The following is a 23742-nucleotide window of genomic DNA, read 5'->3' as shown; positions in this document are numbered from 1 at the left end:
CAATAATGCATCCAGCCCGTGGGCTGGCAGTTTGACACCCCTGCTGTATGGGAAGGGTCTGGGTCTGAATCAAGGAATTCCCTAAGTCTGTACTAAATTGATGACAAAGTAATCATCAATTCAGAACAGAGAATTTTTTTTAATGAAGCCAGCATTACCTTGGTTTTTATGGGCCTCTTGTGACTGGCAATTTTCTCCCCGACACACACTGAATATACTGCCTCATGTACTAGTATTTTTTTTCTAAATCATAAATATTTCCCCAACAGTTAAGTGCTTGTGGGACTGAACATGAATAAATACTAGGTTTTTAAAAATAATGATGGGATAAAAATCTAGTAAGAAATTCACAAATGACAATTTTTGTTAACATGGATTACGTCAAAAAGACTGAAAGCCATTCAACCATAATCTCCATAATATTGATCCAAATGGGACCCCTTCAAGGAGGGCTTGTTATGAAACCATCTTTGCTTTATTAACCAATGTAGATTTCAGTCAGGACTCTGCCTCAGTGTTTGTGTAATATCAGTTTCTACAGAAACTGGTTTCATGGGGAATCAACAGTCTACAGCCCAATAAACCAATTGGATGATTTTGGGCCAATCACCAACTCTTAAGCCCTAGATTTATTTAACAGTTATGTCAGCTGCCATTTCACTGAACTCATTCTTGGTGGTGTGCAACCAATAGTCAAAAAATATCAGAACTATTGAAACACAAATATAAAAACAATATATTTTTATTTCACACACGTATATATTACACGTAGACATATGTGTGCGTAATTAAAAAGAAAAGATCGCAGGCTAGTTCTTCAGTGATGGTAGGAAGTCAAACATCTCCCCACAAGAAACCACGCCTTACGATCAACGCTTACAAAATGAGTTCTTCCCCGCCGACGCAAGCAAAAAAAAATAAGAAAGAATTAAAAAGAATTGCGCGCGCCTGCGCTTGAGCAAAGGCGTGAGCCTCACTGGTGCTCTTGGTCCAATGCGCCCGCCTTTCACCTGACCAATCAGGAAACCGCAGGCTGCCTTTCCCAAGAGTCTGCCAGGGGAAACGCTGCGCAGGTCTCTCCGGCGGCCGCGCGCGCTTCTCGATGACGACGACGCTTTTTCTCCAATCCCGGACATTCGGGTGACTGCGCTCGTGCTAGCGTGTGTCTCGAGAAATCCGGACGCCTCCCCTCGTGAATGTATTTATGGATGCATCGGGAGCAGAAGTAGCAAGTGTGCTTATGGCTAGAGTGAGGAGGTGAGGTGGGGGGGGGGCACGCAGGCGGGTCAAGGGCCTTGAGCGCGAAGAAACCTGTCACCGGGCCTTGAGCGGAGATCGTCCGAGGCAAGACCGAAACGTGAAGATTGGGCGGGGGGCACTGTGTGTAGTTTATATTGGGGTAGAGTACTTGCCGTGCTCCTGTCCTGGGGATCGGAGAAGAACCCTTTTGGATTACACCACAGGGTTCTAAATCCAGTTTTCTAGGGTGATAAATGCCTTCGGGAAGTGTGCAAGTGAGGTATAAAAGGTAACAACCTACCTTCAGTGTTCATCTCCAGCACCTGGAATTCAGGATATGCTGCTACTAACCCGAAGTAATTAATTGAACAGTTACAATTAATAGCCATTCTTGAACTTGTATGCAAGATGGTATGATGCAACAGTAACCAATAGCTTAGCCTAAGCAGTAGGTGCATGTCTTTTAGGTCTCATATCTTCTAAAAAAAGCTAAATTATACCCTATCTAAAGCAATTTCCCCCAATTGAATATCCTCTCAAAGTGTTCTCAGAATTTTGTCTGAAATTAGGAAAATTATTGGGAATGATGCTAGGTTACAAATGGTAAAGAAAGAGCATTGCTTTTTCTATTAGTCTCCTTAGCAGTTTTGGACCCTTCCCCCCCCTAAAAAAATAAGGATTTCCCCACCACCACCTTTGTAAAAGTAGATGCTGAAGCAAAATTCAGGATACAGCAGAATAATAGAATAAAAAGAGTTGGAAGGGACCATGGAGGTCTTCTAGTCCAACCCCCTATTCAAGCAGGAGACTAGATAATTTCAGACAAATGGTTGTCCAATCTCTTCTTGAAAGTGATGGAGCACCCACAACTTCTGAAGGGAAGCCTTTCCACTGATCAAATATTTTGTCAAGAAATTTCTTATCTCTAGGTTGGTTGGCTCTCCTTGCAAGGCAATTAATATACTTATGTGATACTTCATTGATGATACTCAAGTGGATTTCTCTCCAGTAAAATCATTGCATTGGCTATCTATGTAATGCAGGTTTTTAAAACAGTCTTTTCTTTGTCTTTTCGTTGTTTGTTATGGTAGGGTTTCCTGCTTGTGAAGGGGGTTGGACTAAAAGAACTCCAAGGTCCCTTCCAACTCTGTTATTTGTGCTTAAAAATAGCCAGTATCCTTTGCATGAAGGCAAACACTTATGAGCATGAAGTGGTCATAATTAAATTCACTTTATCAACCCATACCCTCCACATGTGGTGAAGTTGTAGGTTAACCAGTCTGGAGGAGACCAGCTAGCAAAAGAAAACTTATAGCAGGGATGTCAAACTGCCGGCCCACGGGCTGGACGCATCATGAAGAAACTGCGCCCACCCCATTGCCGACAATGGCGAAAAAGCTCCGATACGTCATGCGATGTCACATGATGTCGTGAGTTTGACAGGTCTGACTTACAGTATATTTGCCACACCTATTCTGATGCAAAAGAAAAGAGGAGCAGTATATCATCTAAGAAATATATGTATGTGATGCACAAAGTAAAAATTAAGATATAAGTGTCTAGAATTGGGAAGAGCATCTGACTACATTCCTGTTCTATGATTGGTATTGGTGTATGACCTTGGCTTTTATAGCCAAGAATGAAATGTATGACTTTAAAGCTGACAGTGATATATATGTGATGGTATCACAAGATATTTGGAGGTCAAGACCACAGAAATATGCCTTAGTTGGAATAGAAGCTAGGATGCCAGTAAGATAAAGGGAGGGAAAGATCATTCTGTGCACAATTAGACATTGAACTATGACCACACAGTAAATGTTTAATTCTTTTGGATAATATATTCATATCCTTTTTATTACAAATGATTTCTAAAGTTTTTCTTTCCAGATTGCTTGTTTTCACTGCAATTATTAAGAATTATAGAGGTGACTCTGAAGTAGTACAAAAACTTTTCCTGAAGAAACTTGCGTGAAAAAGAGTATTTGCATATTAGAAGGGACTGGACTGAGAGTATTTGGAAATATATATGAAGAACAAACTCTAGTTGCATTTTTAAATAACTCAGTTGGTATGTGTTTGCAAACTTCCAAGCCTAACTGTTTATTCTTTAGGATAGGTCCATGAAATCTTATTGCTGGCCCAGCCTCGAGGAATCTGACTGAAATTTAGAATCTGTTGTGATACGAAGAGGCCTTATTTTAAGTAAAGCAAATATGAACTATTACCTTTCCCCCTTTCTCTACTTGTTTATGCAATCTGGAATTCCAGGTGAAAACAAGTTTAGCTATTAAAGCACTAGGTCATGCTGAATTAGTTTTTGACTTTGGCTTTAATTATCATAGTTTTTCCTAGAAAAGCTAGAGAAATGGAGTTTGATCACCATATTGGGGATTTTGATCAGAAGGCCTCTTTCATTCCTCTCATAGCTACTCTTTCAAGTTTTTCTTGGAGGGGAGAGTAATTAGAGCACAGGTGACATAACCACTCTTACTCAGGGAGTAACAGTGTAATACAATTCTACATTGTCTTTGACATAGTTGATCAATGTTGGGTACAAACATTTTTTTACCAATTGAGTTGGAGCTTCTATCCAAAAATTTAAATTTACCTTACTATATAGAAAAAGAAAACCATATATTAGGGTCTAGTTCTAAGCAGTTTCTGTCAGCAATAGGTTTTACACATCTTGCTAAGCCATAATTTATGATTTTATCACATTGAGTTAATCCAGCCATTATGGCTATAAACCGTGGTATATGACTTAGCATGTTATATGAAACCAATCAGTAGTGGTTTGTTCAGTTAATCATAATTAGCAATCCATAGTTTAGTTTATGACAGACACACCCATTCAGTGATATATATCAATAAGCATTTTAATATGGAGATTACATACATACATTTTTTGCCTGATACGCAGTCTTTTATGCAAGTTGTCATTGTCATTCCTCTATGTTGAAAACTAGTTAACCAATTTGCCTTTGTAGTCAATAAAAAACAGGGCATTTGGTTTTTTTGTTAGCAGGTTGCTGCAGAAGAGAGATTAAATGATGAAAGTTAAAGCTATCTGTTATATGACAGTCAGCCCAACCTTCTCAATGAATCTATTTCTATGCACAAACTTGGTTTATGTTAAACCATGTTTATCATAGCTATGGGGTTTGGGTTCTGTAGCATGCTAAACTGAGAAAGGTATCATGAAAGCTTTGTCTACTGAAGCATAAGCAATTAGTATATTATACTTGAAAATCCAAAGTTGAACATCCAACAATTTAAAAGAAGTTGTGCTTGAAAAGGTAACAGGAAGGGAGCATTTGCCTAAAAAATTACCAAAGGCCAGACCCAACTGAATGGTTAAAATAATACTTGGAAATCTATATTATGGACCAAGCATGCAATGGGGGAAGCCCATTGATATCTTAGAAACAATCACAGGCCACAGAGGAGTAGCTGGTGTGCTGATCAGCTAGTGGCCTGGTGCAGCAGCAGCAGCAGCAGAGCTTGGCAGTCCTTGAGAATGGAGATGGCTGTGAATAAGTAAAGCTTCCCCCGTACATGCGTGCTAGTTGTTTCCAACTCTAGGGGCCGGTGCTCATCTCCGTTTCAAAGCCGAAGAGCCAGCGCTTGTCCGAGGACGTTTCCATGGTCATGTGGCTGGCATGACTAGACGCCAAAGGCTCACGGAACGCTGTTACCTTCCCACTATAGTGGTCCCTATTTTTCTACTTGCATTTTTACATGCTTTCAAACTGCTAGGTTGGCAGAAGCTGGGACGAGTTACAGGCGCTCACTCTGTTACGCGGCACTCGGGATTCAACCTGCCAAACTGTTTGGGGCAGTGGATTTGTTAATGGATTCAAAGCAGCTGACAGGACACACAGGGCTGCTTGGTCGGCCACATGATGTGAAGGCCTGTTATAGATTATTATTGGATTATAGCAACAAACTTTATAATTTCTCATAGGATTATTATGGACTGGGTTTTGACATATGATTTTGTTGATAGACTTCACTGAAAACATCTCAAAGCCTTGTTCCTGTTCCTAGATATGGGCAGTAGAAATGGGTGACAAGTAGTGTGGGGATTGTGCCACTTGGTGCCACTTTAATCTCTGTGGAATTCTGTTAAAGGTTCAGCACAAACATACAGCTAACTGAAAGTGATAGGGACTAATGAGGCTTAACATCTGAGGAGAATCAAGATGGAAGCTGTTTACCAACCTTTTGAAATGTGATCACGTGATGACCAATCATAAGTTTGAGGACTGGTTATAAGTAACTTTGAATCCATCATAATTTTGAATGGCCATTAAGCAACCAGTCATAAATTGAGGACTACCTGCACTGAACATGGAATTGCTGCTTGTTTATGCATGGAGAACTGGTTTAATGCGGTGGTGTTGCATGGTTCTTTTGCGTAACACTACATAAATACAGTAATTGTGTGCCACGCGGGTTAGGGGAGAAAAAAAGGATCCATGCTAAGGCAGTAAGTTAGACTGAAGCAGAGTTACCGTATTTTTCGGACCATAAGACGCACTTTTTTCCCCCAAAGTGTGGGGGGGGAAACAAGGGTGCGTCTTATGGTCCGAAGGTGATCCGTATGGCCAGCCCCAACCTCTGCAAGTGAAAGCAAGGGAGATTGCAATTGGCTCCTGCAATCTCCCTGCGGCCCGGTTTCAGCTTTTCTTGCTACAAGAGAAAGCAGGCTGAAACAAAGCAAGGGAGCGGAGGAGAAAACAGGAGCGCGAGATCGGCCGATTCGCATTCCTTGCTCCGTTTCAGCCTGCCTTCTGCAAGAGAAAGCCGGGCCGCAGGGCTGCCTCCGTAGGTACTGCTCTAACGCGGAGAGGGAAGGACAAAGAGGGAGGGAAGGAAAAAAGAAGGAAGGAAGGAAAGAAGGAAGGGACAATGGGAGAGGGAGGGAGGGGGAGAGAGAGAGGGAGGGAGAAAGAGAAATAGAGAGAAAGAGGGAGAGGAGAAAAAGGGAGGGAAACAGGAAGAAGGAGAAAGAGGGAAAGAGAAAAATAGAGAGGGAGAGAGAGAAGCAGAAAGAGGGAGGGAAATAGAGGGAGAGAGAGAGGGAGAGAGAGACAAGGAGAAAGAATGAGAGGGAAATAGAGGAAGAGGGAGAAATAGAGGGAAAGAGAAAAATAGAGAGGGAGGAGAAAGAAAGGGAGGGAAACGGAGAGAGAAAGGGAGAAATAGAGGGAAAGAGAAAAATAGGGAAAGAAGGAAAGGGAAAGAGAGAAAGAAGGAGAGGAGAAAGAAAGAGGGAGGGAGAGAAAGAAGGAGAGAGAGAAATTAAATTAGTAACATGATCGTTAAGTGAATCTGGTTTCCCCACTAACTTTGCTTGTCAGAAGGTTGCAAAAGGCGATCACATGACCCTGGAACAATGTGACCATCATAAATATGAATCGATTGCCAAGCATCAGAATGTAAATCACATGACCCTGGGGATGCTGCAACGGTCATAAGTGTGAAAAATGGTCATAAGTCACTTTTTTCAGTGTCGTAACTTTGAACGGTTACTAAGTGAATCATTGTAAGTCGAGCACTACCTGTACTTTATCATTTTTTTCCTTTTTTAGGGGGGGTGTCAAGTTTTTGACACGTTGCTGGGTGACATTGCCTTGTCCTAAAAGTGGTACAATGGATGAAAAGGTTGAAAAGCCCTGTTTTAGTATACTGGTACTATTTGGTTCAGAATATTTTTTTTCTTGTTTTCCTGCTCTAAAAACTGGGTGCGTCTTATGGTCAGGTGCGTCTTATGGTCCGAAAAATACGGTCATCCCACACGCTGCAATAGCATGGGAGAATATAGTGGTAAAGTTCAAATTACAGTAGCAGTAAGGCTAGCAAAAAGAGAGAAAAAAACAAGTACGTAAGAGTGTCAAATAATTGCGTAACCTGTTTTAAAGAATGATCATGTGAATAGCAAGAGATAAGAATTATAATCAGTCAAATGAACGATCTGGCAGTTGAGGAAAACAGGAATGATTGGATGACCTTGCCACATCAGAAATTAATACAAGAACGAAGTGTAAATGCAGTCTTGTAATTACCAGTGGAAATTTGTGACTGGATCTCTTTATTTTCAAAATTCAGTGTTCTCCCCCATGCTGACTTGCTTTTCAGTTTTAATGGCTTTAAAGATAGAAGAGTCTATTGAGGACTGGCTGTGTTAGTGAAATGGCTTTCATGCTTATTATATGGAATTACTGTTAAGCATGTCTGCCTCTCCTATTTGCATTTTTAGCCACAAACACCTGATGCAAACTTCTGATATTTAATGGCTTATTCTGCAATCCAGCTATTTTTATTCAAAATAAAAATACCAGATGTTCCAAATAACCTAATAGTATTGTTGGAAGCTAGGCAAACGGAGCAGCTTTATTTAAAATAAAGTGAGGTGATGTATTACACTTTTATCCTGTGCTTTCTGCAAGTTGCTCAGACACTGCTGCTTATCGTTGTTAAGCTGGCATCATTATGCCGTCTTCTGAGAGGCTAAATGTTTCAGAAGGGAGGCCTCTCCCATTTCTGTATCTGCGCAGATAATAGTCCTGTCAACTGAGAATGAATTCAAAAGAATACCTCCAGGGCACGATTGCTGCAAGTCTGTACTGAAATCTAAAACTTTTGTGCAAAGGGGATGCACCAGTATTTTCTGAACTCATTTATGTTACTCTTGCATAAAGTAAATACTTTCAATAAAGGAGAATATTTGTAGCTCAGGGTTGAAATGAAGGTTCCTTGGTGCTCTCTGAGCTTGGTTGTTGCAGACGTTTCATTACCCATTCTAGTCTGTCTAGCACTGATGATGATACTTAGTTTGGGTAATGAAACATCTACAGGAAAACAAGCAAGCTCAGAGAGCACCAAGGATCCCTCAGTAAATACTTTCACTGTAATGCAAATGTCATGTTCATAACAAGGTAAAGCAAAATATATTTTTGAAGATCATGGCTACAACTTCCATTTAATTTTGAAGCAAGACCCTGTAGATTTAAGTTACATTGCTTCTGAATAAATTTCTTACATTTCTTTTGAATAAATATGGACAAGATTGCTTTGACACTGATTAGAACAAAATGTAAACAGTGGTATACAATAGCTGTTTTACTGTAGTTGCCTATAACTCTCTATGAGACCCACATTCCTTGCATGTTCTGGTTTTCCTCTTTGTGGTACAGTCTTTTGCTTTCAGAATGGCTTTAACTTTTTTCCCAGGTTGTAGATGACCATTTAATAAATTGTTTTCCTGTTTTTGCTTCTTTCATCCCTTGTTGTGATTATCCATCAGAGGTGGGAATCTTACAAACTGCATACAACTCCAGCATCCTGATATTGTATATATTGTGACAACAAAGGAGTTAAATTTCAGCTCTGCTTTTCAGAATTTCAGGTAGTTCAGGCATCCATCAAAAAGGACCCAAAATGTTTAGCTACATCCTTTCAAATGATACTGCAAAATTGCTAGATAGCTTCCTAAGGCCACTCAGAAGGTCAGAAAGTGGAATGGCAACCTTGAATCCTCAAACTTTGGTTACATCTGCTTTATATGTTAATGTAAGGATTTTCTGAATGTCAGTGTCTTAAATAATGCACCCCAATGCTTAGATACGTGAATCTCCAAATATCAGGTGAGTCCCAAGAACAGTATAGAACACTTCAGCCAATGTGTTCTTTATTTGCTTATATCCAATAGACAGAATCTTGCTACTGTGCTGTTCTCACCCTGAGAGATTTCTAGGAGTGGCTATCCTAATTCTCTGTCTACAATTTAGCTCTGAGTTGTGTTGCCTCTTGTCTCCCCCCCCCCCGCCCCACCCGAAATGTACTCCATCTTTCCTGGGAAAGTGCCACATCACTGTAGTCCATCATACCACCTTCCCTTCTGTAGGCACCATCTCACACCGAACATGATTCTGCTTTTATTGGTAGAAAATGTGGGCGCAAGGATTTTGTGATTACAAATTTAAAGTGGCGTTATCATTAAGAATATAATGCACTAATGTTGTATTCTATAGGAGCGTGATGGCTCGTGTGGTAAGGATGTTGGGTTGGATGTTAGCAAGCCTGCATTCAAAGCCTGAGTGGAGTGCTGCTATGGGGAAGGATGAGCTCCCATCCTTAACTCCATAGCTCCTTGATGGAAAAATGAAAGGAGCCCTAACTGGGTGTCCCCCAGGCAATGATGATGTCACCCAGAAGTGCCTTGGTGCTTCTGACACAAATGTGATGTGATGTTGTATTTTGTATAGGTGAGCAGCACAATGTCTGAAAATTCGTCTGTGAAGCTGGTGGGCATCACTCCTCTGCAGCAGATGTTGGCGTCTGGGACTGGAGCCCTTTTCACCTCCCTTTTTGGTAGGTACATTGTTAACAGCAGTATCATTTGAAATAATTTGATGCCTCCTTAAGTAACACCAGCTGCCTGCAATTAGTGCAGGTTCGCATCCCACCAGGCTCAAGGTTGACTCAGCCTTCCATCCTTCCGAGGTAGGTAAAATGAGGACCCAGATTGTTGGGGGCAATAAGCTGACTTTGTAATAATGCCGCTTGGGGTGTGTGTGAAAGCCCTAACAAGCAGGCATATACATAGAATGAAGGCTACTGCTAAGCTTGTAAGCCGCCCTGAGTCTTCGGAGAAGGGCGGGATATAAATGTAATAAAAATAAAAAAATAAAATGTAAAAAAATGTGTACAGTTAGTTCTCACATTACAATAGCTCTTGGGACTGAGAATTCTGTTGCCAAACAACCCAGTGGTAAAGTGCAGTGTTGCTTAGCAATGGCAGTTTCAGCAGTCCTGGTTGCCATTTTTAAATGAGGACCATGCAGTTTGTTAAGTGAGGACCTCATGTGGTCACAACTTCCTGCCATCTTCTTTATTGACTTTGCTTGTGGGAAGGAAAGCAGGAAACATTGGAAATTGTGATCATGTGGCTCTGGCTCACTGCAACATCATATTTGTGAGCCAGGCACTGAGTTCCTAGGTTGAAATCATGTGACTGCAGAGATGCAGCACTGACTAGAACTCTCAGGACACACACATTTCTTAAGTCCCCCTTAAATTCAGCGTAGTCATAACTACGAGTGGTTGTTGGAAAAAATGGATGTAACCTAAGGATTATCTGTAGTGACAAAAATACACAGGCTGAATTTCTTTGTGAGAATTGAATTATTTGGATAGTGCTCCTGATATTTTCCCACATTTCTATATGTTAGCCCTCCTGATCACCAAAGCCTAGATTCTCAGTGTTGTGACATACTAAAAGTAGCCAAGTGTTTAAACTATGGTGCAGAAGTGATCTGTATATTGTCAACTAATTCCTTAGCTATGTGATTAGAATTATATAATTTGGCTTTAACATTGATTAATATAGTTGACCATTGCTTAGGGACCGCTTTTTCAATTAAAATATTTATATAGATTTTAGGAAGCTTATGGCTTGTTAAATAGTATTGGATTTCAATTCCCATCATTCTTAACCAATGTGGTTAATGTGTAGCATATTGGAAGTTGTGACGGAGCAATAGAGAGACTATCGATTCCTTACTATTTTAGACCAAACAATATATACTATTCCCATGTGATGTTTGGGAATTAGATTACTATATCATCTACTAAAGATGGATGGATGGATGGGTAGACAGATAGATAACTTTTATTGTCATTTTTTACTGTGGGCACAATGGCATACATTAAAAATGAAATTTAGTTGCTTGCTCTCAAAGTGTACACATATTTAACACACATTTAAATATACTATGTTCAACATACGTATAGACATACACCCTTACATATAAGTAACATAAATATTAATCATTGTCCATCTTGAATACATAACGGAAAGAGGAAGCTTTAGAGTTCACAAGGTTAATACTATATGGAACAAAACTGTGACTGAATCTGGATGATCTGCTTCGGATAACCACGAAGCCTCCTCCCAAAAGGTAACAAAGAAAACAGGTCGTGAAGAGGATGTGTGGTATCCCAGACAATGGTTAGGATTGTGTGGAAGGTTGTGGTGGGATACATGAAACAACTGTATGGGTGAGAATGTATCTTGCATACAATAGGGAGACTGTAAAGGTGCTTGGCAACCAGCTTGCATCTATGACCAATTGCAGCCTTCAGTGGTCATGTGGTACCTCCACTTACAATTACTTGGTCTTCCATCTTCATATTCTTTGTCAGTATCTTTGTTTCTTCCGTGTTTTAAACCCAGCCAGTGTAACCAGATTCTCTTAGTTTTTCCATTAATACATCCATCCCTCCTGAAGGGCTCTCCAAATTTAGAATCAAATGATCGATGAGTGCCATTAGTTTACAGACTTCACGAAAGGATAACAATGGAGAAGAAGGTGCGTATCCTTGCTTCTTTCCTTTCTGTATTTCACAGGACTTGGTCAATTCCTCATTCACAATTATTTGTGATTTTTATGAACCATGCATGTAAATAAATTTCTGTTCAGAGTTCATATCTTCCAAAATTTTAAACAGAAAAGTTTAAATTGTAAAAAGCCTTTTCTGCATTAATAAACATTAAGGCAGCTTGTTTTCATTGTGTTGCTCCAACTATTATAATACATTAAGAACATTTCTAATTCTTTCTTTTAAATGTCCCTTAGAAGGATAGATATATCTAATCACTATTAGTGTGGGAAAAATAATCAAATACCTACTATAATTAGTACTAGGAACTTACTAGATAGCAGGGATAATAATAACTCTCAGAGTATGTCTCAGGATTACATATTCACTATTTGTTCTATTTCAGTCCTTGATTGAATTTAATAAATAGGCCCAATTACGTTATTTACAACTAGGAAAATTAAAACTGTCATAATCGTGAGAAATATGTAAGGAGATCTTAGGTATATGTTTGTTCTATAAAAATTTAACAATTATAGATCTCACTTAACTACCATTGTTGTGCCTGGAATTTTGGTCATAAGCGATTACAGTTATTATTATTTTATTATTTTTATTATTTTAATTCCATTTATATCCCGCCCTTCTCCGAAGACTCAGGGCGGCTTACAAGCTTAGCAGTAGCCTTCATTCTATGTATATGCCTGCTTATTAGGGCTTTCACACACACCCCCAAGCGGCATTATTACAAAGTCAGCTTAATTGCCCCCAACAATCTGGGTCCTCATTTTACCGACCTCGGAAGGATGGAAGGCTGAGTCAACCTTGAGCCTGGTGGGATGCGAACCTGCACTAATTGTAGGCAGCTGGTGTTACTTAAGGAGGCATTAGCCCACTGCTCCACCAAGGCTCATTGATTAGATCACGATGTGGACTTTTACAACTGATTTCATGACACTCGTAAAGTGAGTCACCACGGTTGTTAAGCGAACTACATGGTCTTTAAATGAATCCATTCTCCTGAATGGGTGTTTCCCCCCCCCCAGTTGGACACTTGCAAAAAATGATGCAAATTGTGATCATGAGACACTACAGTTGCCAGTAGATGCAAACTGGTTGCCAAGCACCCAAAATGCAGTCATTATAGGGGAGAGTGTGCAGCAGTCATAATTTCAAGGACAGATTGTAACTTAAACAAGGACTGCCCATATCAGTTGTTTAAACATGTTTAAATAAAACAGCAAAGGCATTGCTATCAGTTTAACAGTTTGATGTAAAATAAATTTTATGACATTAATTTTTCTGTCAAAAGTATATTCTCTTAATATCCTCCTTCATCCGGATAATACATTTTGAAATGTTACTGTCAACCAAACTGAGAACCTTGTTAAGAATAATAACTATTTAATAGTAATATCAGTCTATTGCAAAAGGAAGCTTTACTTGATGTCTTGCAACAAGACTTTTAACACCATCAGACAACATCTGCTTGCCCAGGTCCTTGGGAACGATTCAGTAGGTGGGTAAAAATGTCAAATCCAGTCTAAACAGCTGGCTGACCATGTAATTAATATAATAAGTTCTGCAAACCTATCTCTCTTCTCTATTGCTTCTTTCCAATTACCATAATATTTACTTAGTCCAGTTTAAATAGTATATTTTTTAGTTTTTTTCTTGCTTAAATATGTTTTTCTGTGAAACATTTCCCATTGAATCTACAAATACATGCCCAGACTGTCAAAATTTCCAATTAGATTGATATACCATTGAAATAGTGAAACATGTATTTCCCCAAGCCAGTATTCCTGGAGGTGTTCCCCCATTTTCTTCCCTCTGTTTGGTTTTCAATATTTTAAACAAAACAAAAAATAAAGACGTATGCAAATATAGTGAGTGGGATTCATTTAGAAGTAAAGCTGGGCCAACCAATGTGATGAGTCCCGTAAAAAAATAAGTTATTAAAATTATTGCAAATATCCCCAAATCTTATAAGAACTAGATTTAGATTTAGATTTAGATTTTATTAGATTTATATACCGCCCTTTCCCGAAGGACTCAGGGCGGTTTACAGGGCATTTTAAAATCTCATCAAAATCAATATCAATAACTAACCAGGTTTGCACAATTATCTATAATTGTTGAAATTCTGCAAAGTCTGGTGATATTGTAAGATATTTATTGTTTTTAATATTTTTAACTTCATTGCAAACTGCATTTTGGAATACCATGAATGTGTCCTGATACTATAAAGGAAACTTTTTCTCTGGCCTGTTGACTGATATGTTTCTGTGGAGTTCTTCTGCGAGGCCAGTTGTGGGGGAATGATGGCCCTTTTATGACTTGTGGACTTCAACTCCCAGAATTCCCAAGCCAACCAATCCCCAGGTCATAAAGGGGACATTGTTCCTCACCTCTGGACTAGGCAACTAACCAAACTGTATTCCATAAAAAGCAGAACAAGAAACACCATGCCATTCTTCTGTTCAATTTAATTTCAAGTGTATAATTACCAAAAATATTGGGGAGCACCTGCGGCCGGCGTCAACTTCCCTCCGCCCAGTACGTTCCCACAGAGAGGGCCTCCTCAGGGTGCCACCGGTCAAAGAATGCCGACTGGTGGCCCCCAGGGGGAGGGCGTTCTCTGTGGGCGCACCAGATTTATGGAACCATCTTCCGGTCGAGCTCCGGATGGCGCCTGATCTCCGCTCCTTCCGGCGCGATCTTAAAACCCACCTTTTTGAACAAGCCGGCCTGACCTGATGGGATGGGGTTGGGTTTTATAAATTGGTCTTAACTTTTAATCTGTACTAATTTATTACGGGCATCGCTGTTTAATTACTTTTTAATAATGTTTAATTTTTGTATCTTGTTTTTATTATGTATTGCCCTGTTCACCGCCCTGAGTCCTTCGGGAGAAGGGCGGTATATAAATTAAATTAATAAATAAATAATAAATAAATAAATAAGCTCTTTGTTTACTAATTTAGCATTAATGTGTATAAATATGGAAAACCTGAAAAAAGAAATACTAAAAAATGCAACTCAGCATACCTCCAATGAGCGTTCCAACAACATAGGGTTGAGTGAGGTTTTTTTTGTCGTTCCCATTATTGACTCAGTGAAGTTTGTTTCTATGTTCTACTCATGTATGAGTTGAGTGGGATGATAAGGTACTTCCTTTAGTACAAAAGGTCACCTTGTTTCTTTTTCTGTTAAGTAAACCTATTTCAGCAGAAGTGTGGCTGAATAGTATTTACAAAGCTCAGGAGATAAGTTGCTACACTTTTTAATGTGACATGGAGAATTAGTGGCATTACAGTATGTGAGTATTCTTCCTATTTACTTCTCTTCTCCCCATTGTACTTTTGTGGTTAGCAAGATAAAAGAAGGATAATTTTTGCAATATTGTCATTGTAGTAGATCACCCTTCTCCAAATTATTTTCCTTCATATGTCGGAATTCCTCGTCTTTGACTATGTTGACTGGAAATTCTATGGTACATCCGAAGAGAACCAGACTGGAAAAAAGCCATATCACATGCATAGGCTTTACAGAGATGCTGTGAAGGACTGTATCATTTAAAACTTCTTTTCCAATACAAACTCCACTTGGTCCTGAACAATACATTTATTCAGTGCTTTGACATGCTATATTGCTTAAGTTTCACATAATCAACCATTTCAATACTGTGTTTTCAGTCACACCTTTGGATGTAGTGAAAATCCGATTGCAGGCTCAGAGAACCCCATTCTCTAAAGGTAAGTAATTATTCTTTGATTACAGAAGGGGGAAAAATGTTATTGTGGGAGTATTCTAACCTACAGAGACTCACACATGTTCAGGACAAACATACACTGCAAGCCCTTTGTAGCAATTTGGAGTTTAGGTTGTATTGTATATTTATATGATCTCTCAACCCATCAGAAGTGCTATATAAAATCAGATGAATAGCCTGTCCAGTCCAGTGTAGTTTTCCTGTGGTTATCAGCAGACACCTTTTGAAAAATCATGTTTATTAGTACAGTAGCAAACTCTCAGCAATTACCTTCTGAGGGAGGTGTTTTGGCATTATATGTGACTACAATATAGTAATTGGCTGCTTTTCTCTCTGTAAATGTGTCTAATCCAAGTTGATTCTATCACTGAAGCAAATGGTTTAATTATCATTTTGTCCTTTAAAAAAATTCTCTCCCTATTCTCTTGCTTGGAAAAGCTTTCTGCGCTTTAAAAGATCAGCACTTTCTTATTATAATAGCTTTTTCATATGGGGTTGCATCTAGATTCTAAAATCATATTGTGCAAGAGAACTGCACTAACTGCATTTTTTGGATTTGAAGACTAACTTTCAAGAAGGGCACCACTAGTGCATAAATGGGGCTGACTGGAGGGAAGTGTATTTTTTATTGCAGGGGATCATGCTGAGCAGATTTGTAATTTTTTATCTCCAGTTTATATTTTTATCCAGGCTTGGATAAAATTGTTTAAACTTTTCTGTAGCTAAGACATTATTTTCTTGTACATATCTTTCTTCAGAGGGGTGTCCTTCATTTGCTGGAAGATTTATAGAGGTTTTCAGTTCTTAAATCAGGCATGGGTCACACATTTTCAAACTCATCACCATAAGCCACATTATTTAGGCGTGTGTTTAAAAAGAAGAAACTTAGCTGGATGGAATCATCAGCATCTTTTTTCTGCAAAGGAAAAGGAGAAATACCTAATATAAACTAATATAATATAATATAAATAAATATAATATAATATAAATACTATAAATAAACACCTGGCGGTTTTTCATTCCTCCTGCTCCTGCTGAAGCTCCTGAAGAACAACCCCTATAGGCAACTGTTGCTCCTTCCTAATCCCAATTGTCATTAAGTGTGTCCATGTTGTTTCTTTCAGTGTTGTCAGTACAGTCTATGCCCTGGAGCATTCACCAGCCCAAATGTGAGTATTTCAGGTGCTTTCCCATCTAAGGTGCCATGATCACCTCTCCGACTCTTTTCCTGTTCTCGCTCCCAAAGGAGTGTTATAGGTTCTTAGTCCTTCCCTTCCTTCCTCATTTGTATAGGAGAAAATGTTCATATCCTTTATTCCTTGAGAAATTTGCATTCGTCTGCAATGGAAAATAAATGACAATGCAGTTTTACTGATTTTGTTCCCTAATGTTTAGGACTACAATTCCAATAATCACTTAAGTCATTAATGGTGATGGCCTGATATTTGATAATGGGAAGGCATTGCTGCAATGTATCAGCTGGGTTGAAAATCAAGAAGTCTTTGATATAAACCCTGGTTCTGCTGAAAATTACAAAATGGTCTTAGGCGAGCTACTCTAGTAGACTTGGATCCTATAACTCCAAGATTTCAGAGGCAAAGATAATAGTATCCTACTAAATGGAATTATGGTAAGGAACTCTGAGATGTTTATACATACCAACATACACACATGGATCAATCATGATAATATGTTATCAAAATAATGGTGGAAACCAGGGTTCCATATTTAGTTTAGCTCTTGAGCTGGGTAAACTTCCAAATGGCATATTACAGATGGTCCTCGATTTACAATTATTCTTTTAGTAACTATTTGAAGTTACAACACCAGTGAAAAAAGTGATGACCATTTTTTACACGACTGTTGCAGGACCTCCTTGATCATGTGATCAAAATTTGGATATTTGGCAGTGCCATGTGATTGCCTTTTGTTACCTGATAAAGCAAAGTCAATGGGGAAGCCAGATTCACTTAAGAACCATGTTGCTAGCTTAATAACACAGTGATTCACTAAAGATTTGTGGCAAGAAAGGTTGTAAAATGGGACAAAATTTACTTAACAGCTGTCTTGCTTGTCAAATGGAAAAATTGGGCTCAGTTATGATTTTAAGTTGAGGACTACATATGAGCTGTGGTGGCACAGTGGTTGGAATGCAGTATTGCAGGCTGACAGCCCACTGCCCTGAGTTCAATCCTAATTGGCTCAAGGTTGACTCAGCCTTCCATCTTTCTGAGGTTGGTAAAATGAGGTCCCAGATTGTTATGGGCAATATGCTGACTCTGTAAACTGCTTATAGAATGCTATAAAGCAGAATTCCTCAAGCTTTCTGGGTTGGCAGCCGGGGTGGGGGGAGAAAGAGGGGATGGTTTTGTGGGAAGGACAGGCGCACGCATGAGCACCCGTAAGTGGGGCCGCGAACACCCGTGACACTTGCAGAAGTGGGGCCCCGAGTGTCTACAAAGCTTGTGCCAGTGGGGCTTGAGCCCCCGCAATGCGTGAGGGGCTGTGCACACCAGCACACCAGCCAGGCATTCACATGGCCCAGTTGCAAATAGGCCACAGACTGGTAGTGGGCTGTGGCCCATAGGTTGGGGACCCCTGCTGTAAAGCTCTACAAAGCAGTATATAAGTCTAACTGCTATTGCTATTATCAGAAACAAAACTGAAAAAAAATGAGAGAAAAGTAAACGAGTGTAAGCGCAGTGTATAGTGATTGATCAGGTCATGAAGGTTAGTGAAAAGATTCCAAGTTTATCTGGTAATCTCAGCAATTGCATAATTGAAACAGCCCATAGTGTCAATTAGAGCTGTTAGCTGTGCAGTAGAAGGTTGCTGACTGCTTTGTCTCTCAAGATCTCCGCAAAATCAGCTATTCTAAGTTAATATCTATAGCACGGGTGTTCAACTTTTTGGCTTGCCTTGGCCACATTGAGGGGGAAGGAATTGTCTTGGACCACATATAAAATTATATAATATAGTTAATGTATATCAATCACATAATGTTAACGATCTTGTGGGGCCACATTACTAGCTGTCCAGTGCCACATGTGGCCCACAGCCGTGGGTTAGACATGTGATCTGTAGGGAGTGAAAGTGGGAGAAAAGAGTCATCCAATACACAAAGTATATGCAATATAGCAGGCAGGAAAGGGAATAGCTTCTTTGAAAATTCTCATTAAATAAAAATCTTGCAGTTAGGTACCATATTGTAAGAAAGTTTACCCCAAAGCTTTCTGATTCCTGGTCTAATTCCTAACTTAAGAAAAAGTATTTTTCAGTGTTGAATCAGGTTGTATGTGATTCTGATATTAATTTCAGATATAAGGGATCAGTTAAAGATGTCTGGTAGAAGAATTCTATCCCTTTAGTTGGCAAGAGATATTAAAAATGTACACTTTAGCCCTATTGTTCTTCAGCTTCCGATAGGTTACTCCTGAGGGAATGTCTCCTTCCCCTGTAGTAGTTTGTAGTTTAAGAGTTGATCAGCTTATTTTACTGGCTGTAATCTAGATTCTGTAATCCTATATAGACTAGGACTTTATAATTTATAAGGCACCATACTCTTTCAAAGTAGAGTCTTCCTTTATCTATTCTTCTGAGTAGAGGATTTGTAGCTTCTTCTCTTCCTTGATGTAATTCCTTAACGTGAGAGACATGTGGTTGGATCAGTATGCATTTTGCATTCAATATCTTCCTGCAAGTTTGCATTCTCTGATCAGAAATGATTATGCCAAATATCTTCCCAGATGTTAGATTTTGCTCAGAAAAACCTTGCTCCGTGATCATTTTAGAGATTTAATTTTCACTTTCTTTTTTCATTTTCATTGCCAATATAGGAAAGGGAAACGCTCTAGAAATGTTTACATTTTATTTTGTAATCAGGTAAGATAGAATGCTTTAATGAAAAGCTGAGTCTCTTGTATAGATGGAACTAACAGTCAAGTAGCACAGAATGCATTCATCACTGCATGTAGTGATAGTGGGTAATTATTTCTTCTCTTTTCCATCTCCCAACCAATGAAGTTCACAGGCATTCAACTAAACATGCATATTTCTCTTCGTTTTTCTTTCAGTAAATCATGGTTTTTCTCATTAACTTGTTAGACTTCCATCCAATCTGGGTTCTTAATTTTAAAAAGCTGTGGTTTGGTTTGCTTGGTGTGTTGTTACCTTCAGAGAATTGGTGATTTTTTTCCAAGGGAATACTGTCCAGAACAGAGGTCCCCAATTCCTGGGCAACAGACTGGTACTTGTCTGTGGCCTGTTAGGAACTGGACCACACAGCTGAAGGTAAGAGGCGGGCGAGCGAGTGAAAGTGAAACCATCCCTCTCCCAGTGTGTGGAAAAATTGTGTCCCACAAAACTGGTCCTTGGTGCCAAAAAAAAATTGGGGACCGCTGGTTTAGATGATATCATCCTGCATGGATGCTGTTTCCTTTTCATAAAAACAGCTTTCTTGGGCCTCTTAATTCTGTTGTGGAAACTGTACATTCTTTGAGATGGGTTATACAACATGCAATGTGTTAGGCACTACTAAACACAAATAGCACTTAAAAAATAAATGACTTTCCAGATCTGGGTCATGGTAGCTACGAAATATACATTGTTAAATTTGATTAACAAAGAGTAATATCTCAATTATGACAACTGCATAATTTTTATATCAATATGACGACTCACAAATCCAAAGGAAAATTTTAATTGAATTTAGGAATGCTGGTATTTCAGGCTTGCTGTGGATAATGCAGACATGGAGTAAACTGGGCACTCACTGATTTAGTCTATAACTAATCAGCTTAAATTAATGTCTGAGAAAAACCGGCAACAAAAGTAGGACTGGGAAGCAACAAAGCAAGGTGCTTCATAAGAAATAATCCTTCCTGCCCTGGCTTCAGATAAAATAAATTCTTCTATTTTTTAATAAGCAGACTTGTGTAGCCTGTAGATATAAGCCTACCTTTCTTAGGAGTCATCATCATCTGAATTACAAGAAAATCAATATATGGGTTTTATTCTTCTGGGCAAAGTAGAAATACAAATTATGTTTTGTCATCTGATCACAACATGTAAGCAGGCTCTCATTTTTCCTCATAGATTATCTCTTGGATATAAGCTTTTATTGCTGTTGGGTCTCTTTTTCCTATCTCTTGGATATAAGCTTTTATTGCTGTTGGGTCTCTTTTTCCTTGTCACTGGTAGCAATGACCATCCATATTTGTGCTGGTGGAAGGTTTTTATTCAAGGATGATTTTTTAAAAAGCTGTATTATAATAGTATAGCCTTGAGAGTATGATATACTTGTGAGTGTGCAGTAGCCATAGCTGATCTAATTTTGAATCCTAGGTAAGTGGTAGATCCTTCGTTTAGAGAGGAAGCTATGCATGTTGCTGAAGCCCTAATCTCTGAGCATCCATAATCTCCTTTGCTCTCTTTTTCTTCCTGCTTTTGAGAAAACCCCAGCTGCAGGCCGCATGTTTGCAAGCTTTTTCCTGCATCTACAATCACAAAATTGCACTGGGTACTTGGGGTCTCTGCTTATGTGGCTAGTGTTGGGAGCATATGAAACCAAGGCAGCTATGTTTGAGGAACATTGAATATTGATATAAATGTAAACATTGGGAAACAATTTATGGGAGGCAGTATTTAGAAGTAGATTACTTGGAAGTAGCAAATCCGCGAACTATGTGCCATTTTGTCTTCCTCTCTTCAACAGGGAAATGCTTCCTTTATTGCAATGGCCTCATGGACCATCTCTATGTTTGTCAGAATGGAAACAGCTGCACAGCCTGGTATAAGGCACCCACTCACTTTACTGGCACCTTGGTAAGGCCCCACATGGGAAAGGGCTGAGCCCTCTGCCAGCTAAGGCGATCAAGTAGATTGTGTTTTCCACATGAGCTAAGCAAATTACTTAAGTTTCCTGTGTTGCCAGCGTGCGTTAAAGGTAGAAACTAGTAGAAGTAATATTTTTATCTCCTTTCAGCACGGGGAGGGAGGGAGGGACTTCTGCTTACTTATGGGCTGTAAGGTTAGTGGATAGAGTTACTCCCACTGAAGTGTGGAGCTATCTGCCTCACTGGGTTTTTTTGTAAAAAAAAAAACCATATACACTATTAGACTATGCTTTTATTTGTTATTTTATCAGACACTATTATTGCTTAAAGTTAGTTGTTGAGCGTTATTTTTAAAACCATCATTTGGTTATATGCAAGTAAAGTGTGAAAATAAATATACATTTTCCTAGAAATAACCAAAAATACAGTGAGGGGAAAAATATTTGATCCCCTGCTGATTTTGTACATTTTCCCTCTAACAAAGAAATGATAACTCTATAAGTTTAATGGTAGGTTTATTTCAAAAATGTTATAAATTGATTTGCATTTTAATGAGTGAAATAAGTATTTTATCCCTGTTCAGAAAACATGACTTAGTACTTGGTGGCAAATCACAGAGGTCAGACATTTCTTGCAGTTGGCCACATCTCAAAAGGGATTTTGTCCCACTCCTCTTTGCAGATCCTCTCCAGGGCATTAAGGTTTTGAGGCTACAATTTGGCAGCTCGAACTTTCAGCTCCCTCTGCAGATTTTCTACGGCATTAAAGTCTGGAGACTGGCTAGGCCACTCCAGGATCTTAATGTGTTTCTTCTTGAGCCATTCCTTTGTTGCCTTGGCCTTGTGTTTTGGGTCAATGGCATGCTGGGATACCCATCCACAACACATTTTCAATGCCCTGGCTGAGGGAAGGAGGTTCTCACCCAAGATTTGACCGTACATGGCCCTGTCCTTTGTCCCTTTGATGCGGTGAAGTTGTCCTGTCCCCTTAGCAGAAAAACATCCCCAAAGCATAATGTTTCCACCTCCATGTTTGATGGTGGGGATGATGATGTTGGGTCACAGGCAACATTCTTCCTCCTCCAAATATGGCAAGTTGAGTTGATGCAAAAGAGCTCAATTTTGATCTCATCTGACCACAACACTTTTACCCAGTTATCCTCTGAATTATTCAGATGTTCATTGGCAAACTTCAGACGGGCTTGTACATGTGCTTTCTTGAGCAGGGGGACCTTGCAGGCACTGCAGAATCAGTTGTTTTATTGGTGATTATGGTCCCATCTGACTTGAGATCATTGACAATACCCTCCCATGTAGTTCTAGGCTGATTCCTCTCTGTTCTCATGATCATTGAAATTCCATGAGGTGAGATCTTTCATGGAGTCCCAGACCGAGGGAGATTGACAGTTATTTTGTGTTTCTTCCATTTGCGAATAATAATCGCACCAACTGTTGTCACCTTCTCACCAAACTGCTTGGTGATAGTCTTGTAGCCCATTCCAGCCTTTTGTAGTTCTACAATCTTTTTCCTGACATCCTTGGACAGCTGTTTGGTCTTGGCCATGGTGGAGAGTTTGGAATCTGGTTGATTGCTTCTGTGGACAGGTGTCTTTTATACAGCTAACAAGCTGAGATTATGAGCACTCCCTTTAAGAGAATGCTCCTAATCTCAGCTCATTACCTGTATAAAAGAACCTGGGAGCCAGAAATCTTGCTGATTCACGGGATCAAATACTTATTTCACTCATTAAAATGCAAATCAATTTATAAATGAGTTTTTCTGGATTTTTTTTTTTGTTATTCTGTCTCTCACTGTTAAAACAAACCTGTCATTAAAATTATAGATTGATCATTTCTTTGTCAGTTGGCAAACATACAAAATCAGCAGGAGATCACATGCTTTTTTCCTTCACTCTATGGTAACTTTAACAGTTTAGACCAATTATCCTCCACCACCAGATGTATTTTCTATTTAATCAGCATGGGCAAAGCCTGGACTGCCTGGGAGTTCCAGAAGTTGTAGTGCTTCATGCCTATTAAAATACAAAATGGAACCTAAAGCATCAAAATCCTCTAAAAAGGAAGCATTTATTGTTAAGACCTGGAAACAAGTCAATTTAGGTTCTTGCATTTTCTGAATCAAGATTACTCACATGCTCCTAAATAGATGGTTTGCCATTGGAGATGTAGTCTAGCTTATTTGAGAAGCATCCAGTTGGAAAAAGGAAATTATAAAGCAGAAGAATGGCCCCTTCAATCAGTTTTATTATTTATGTATTTATTTAAATGTATTGGCTTCCCAACTCCGAAGGACTCTGGGTGGTGTACAGCGGTTAGCAAAATTAGAGTTCAAACTGTATGTTTCAAAGACAGATGTTTTTTTTTTCATGGTAACTTGTCTCTTCATGTCTATACTTTCTTGCTCTTGTTCATTTTAGGATGCTTTTGTGAAGATAATACGGCATGAAGGTATTCGATCCTTGTGGAGTGGTCTGCCACCTACCCT

At 39.2% G+C, this 23742-nt stretch overlaps 1 protein-coding gene across 7 annotated transcripts in view; it reads left to right on the top strand.

Annotated features, from left to right (window-relative positions):
* Positions 1–1034: 1034 nt before the first annotated feature.
* Positions 1035–23742, top strand: part of SLC25A39 (solute carrier family 25 member 39) — a 35182-nt gene continuing 12474 nt past the window's right edge. The window contains exons 1-6 of one of the 7 annotated variants that reach the window (XM_081345007.1): positions 1035–1262; positions 9518–9618; positions 15327–15386; positions 16528–16572; positions 21117–21226; positions 23675–23742. In XM_081345007.1, the coding sequence (XP_081201133.1) occupies positions 9525–9618; positions 15327–15386; positions 16528–16572; positions 21117–21226; positions 23675–23742 (377 nt within the window). In that variant the 5' untranslated portion in view covers positions 1035–1262; positions 9518–9524. Of the gene's footprint in view, positions 1263–1300; positions 1596–2561; positions 2670–9512; positions 9619–15326; positions 15387–16527; positions 16573–21116; positions 21227–23674 lie in introns of those variants that run through there. The other 6 variants (XM_081345009.1, XM_081345008.1, XM_081345006.1 and 3 more) reach the window with 6 other exon arrangements.

This window comes from Vipera berus (assembly GCF_964194415.1).
Source record: "Vipera berus genome assembly, chromosome: Z".
In the NCBI taxonomy this organism is placed as follows: Eukaryota; Metazoa; Chordata; class Lepidosauria; order Squamata; family Viperidae; genus Vipera; species Vipera berus.
This window is presented reverse-complemented; position numbering and strand designations above follow the sequence as displayed.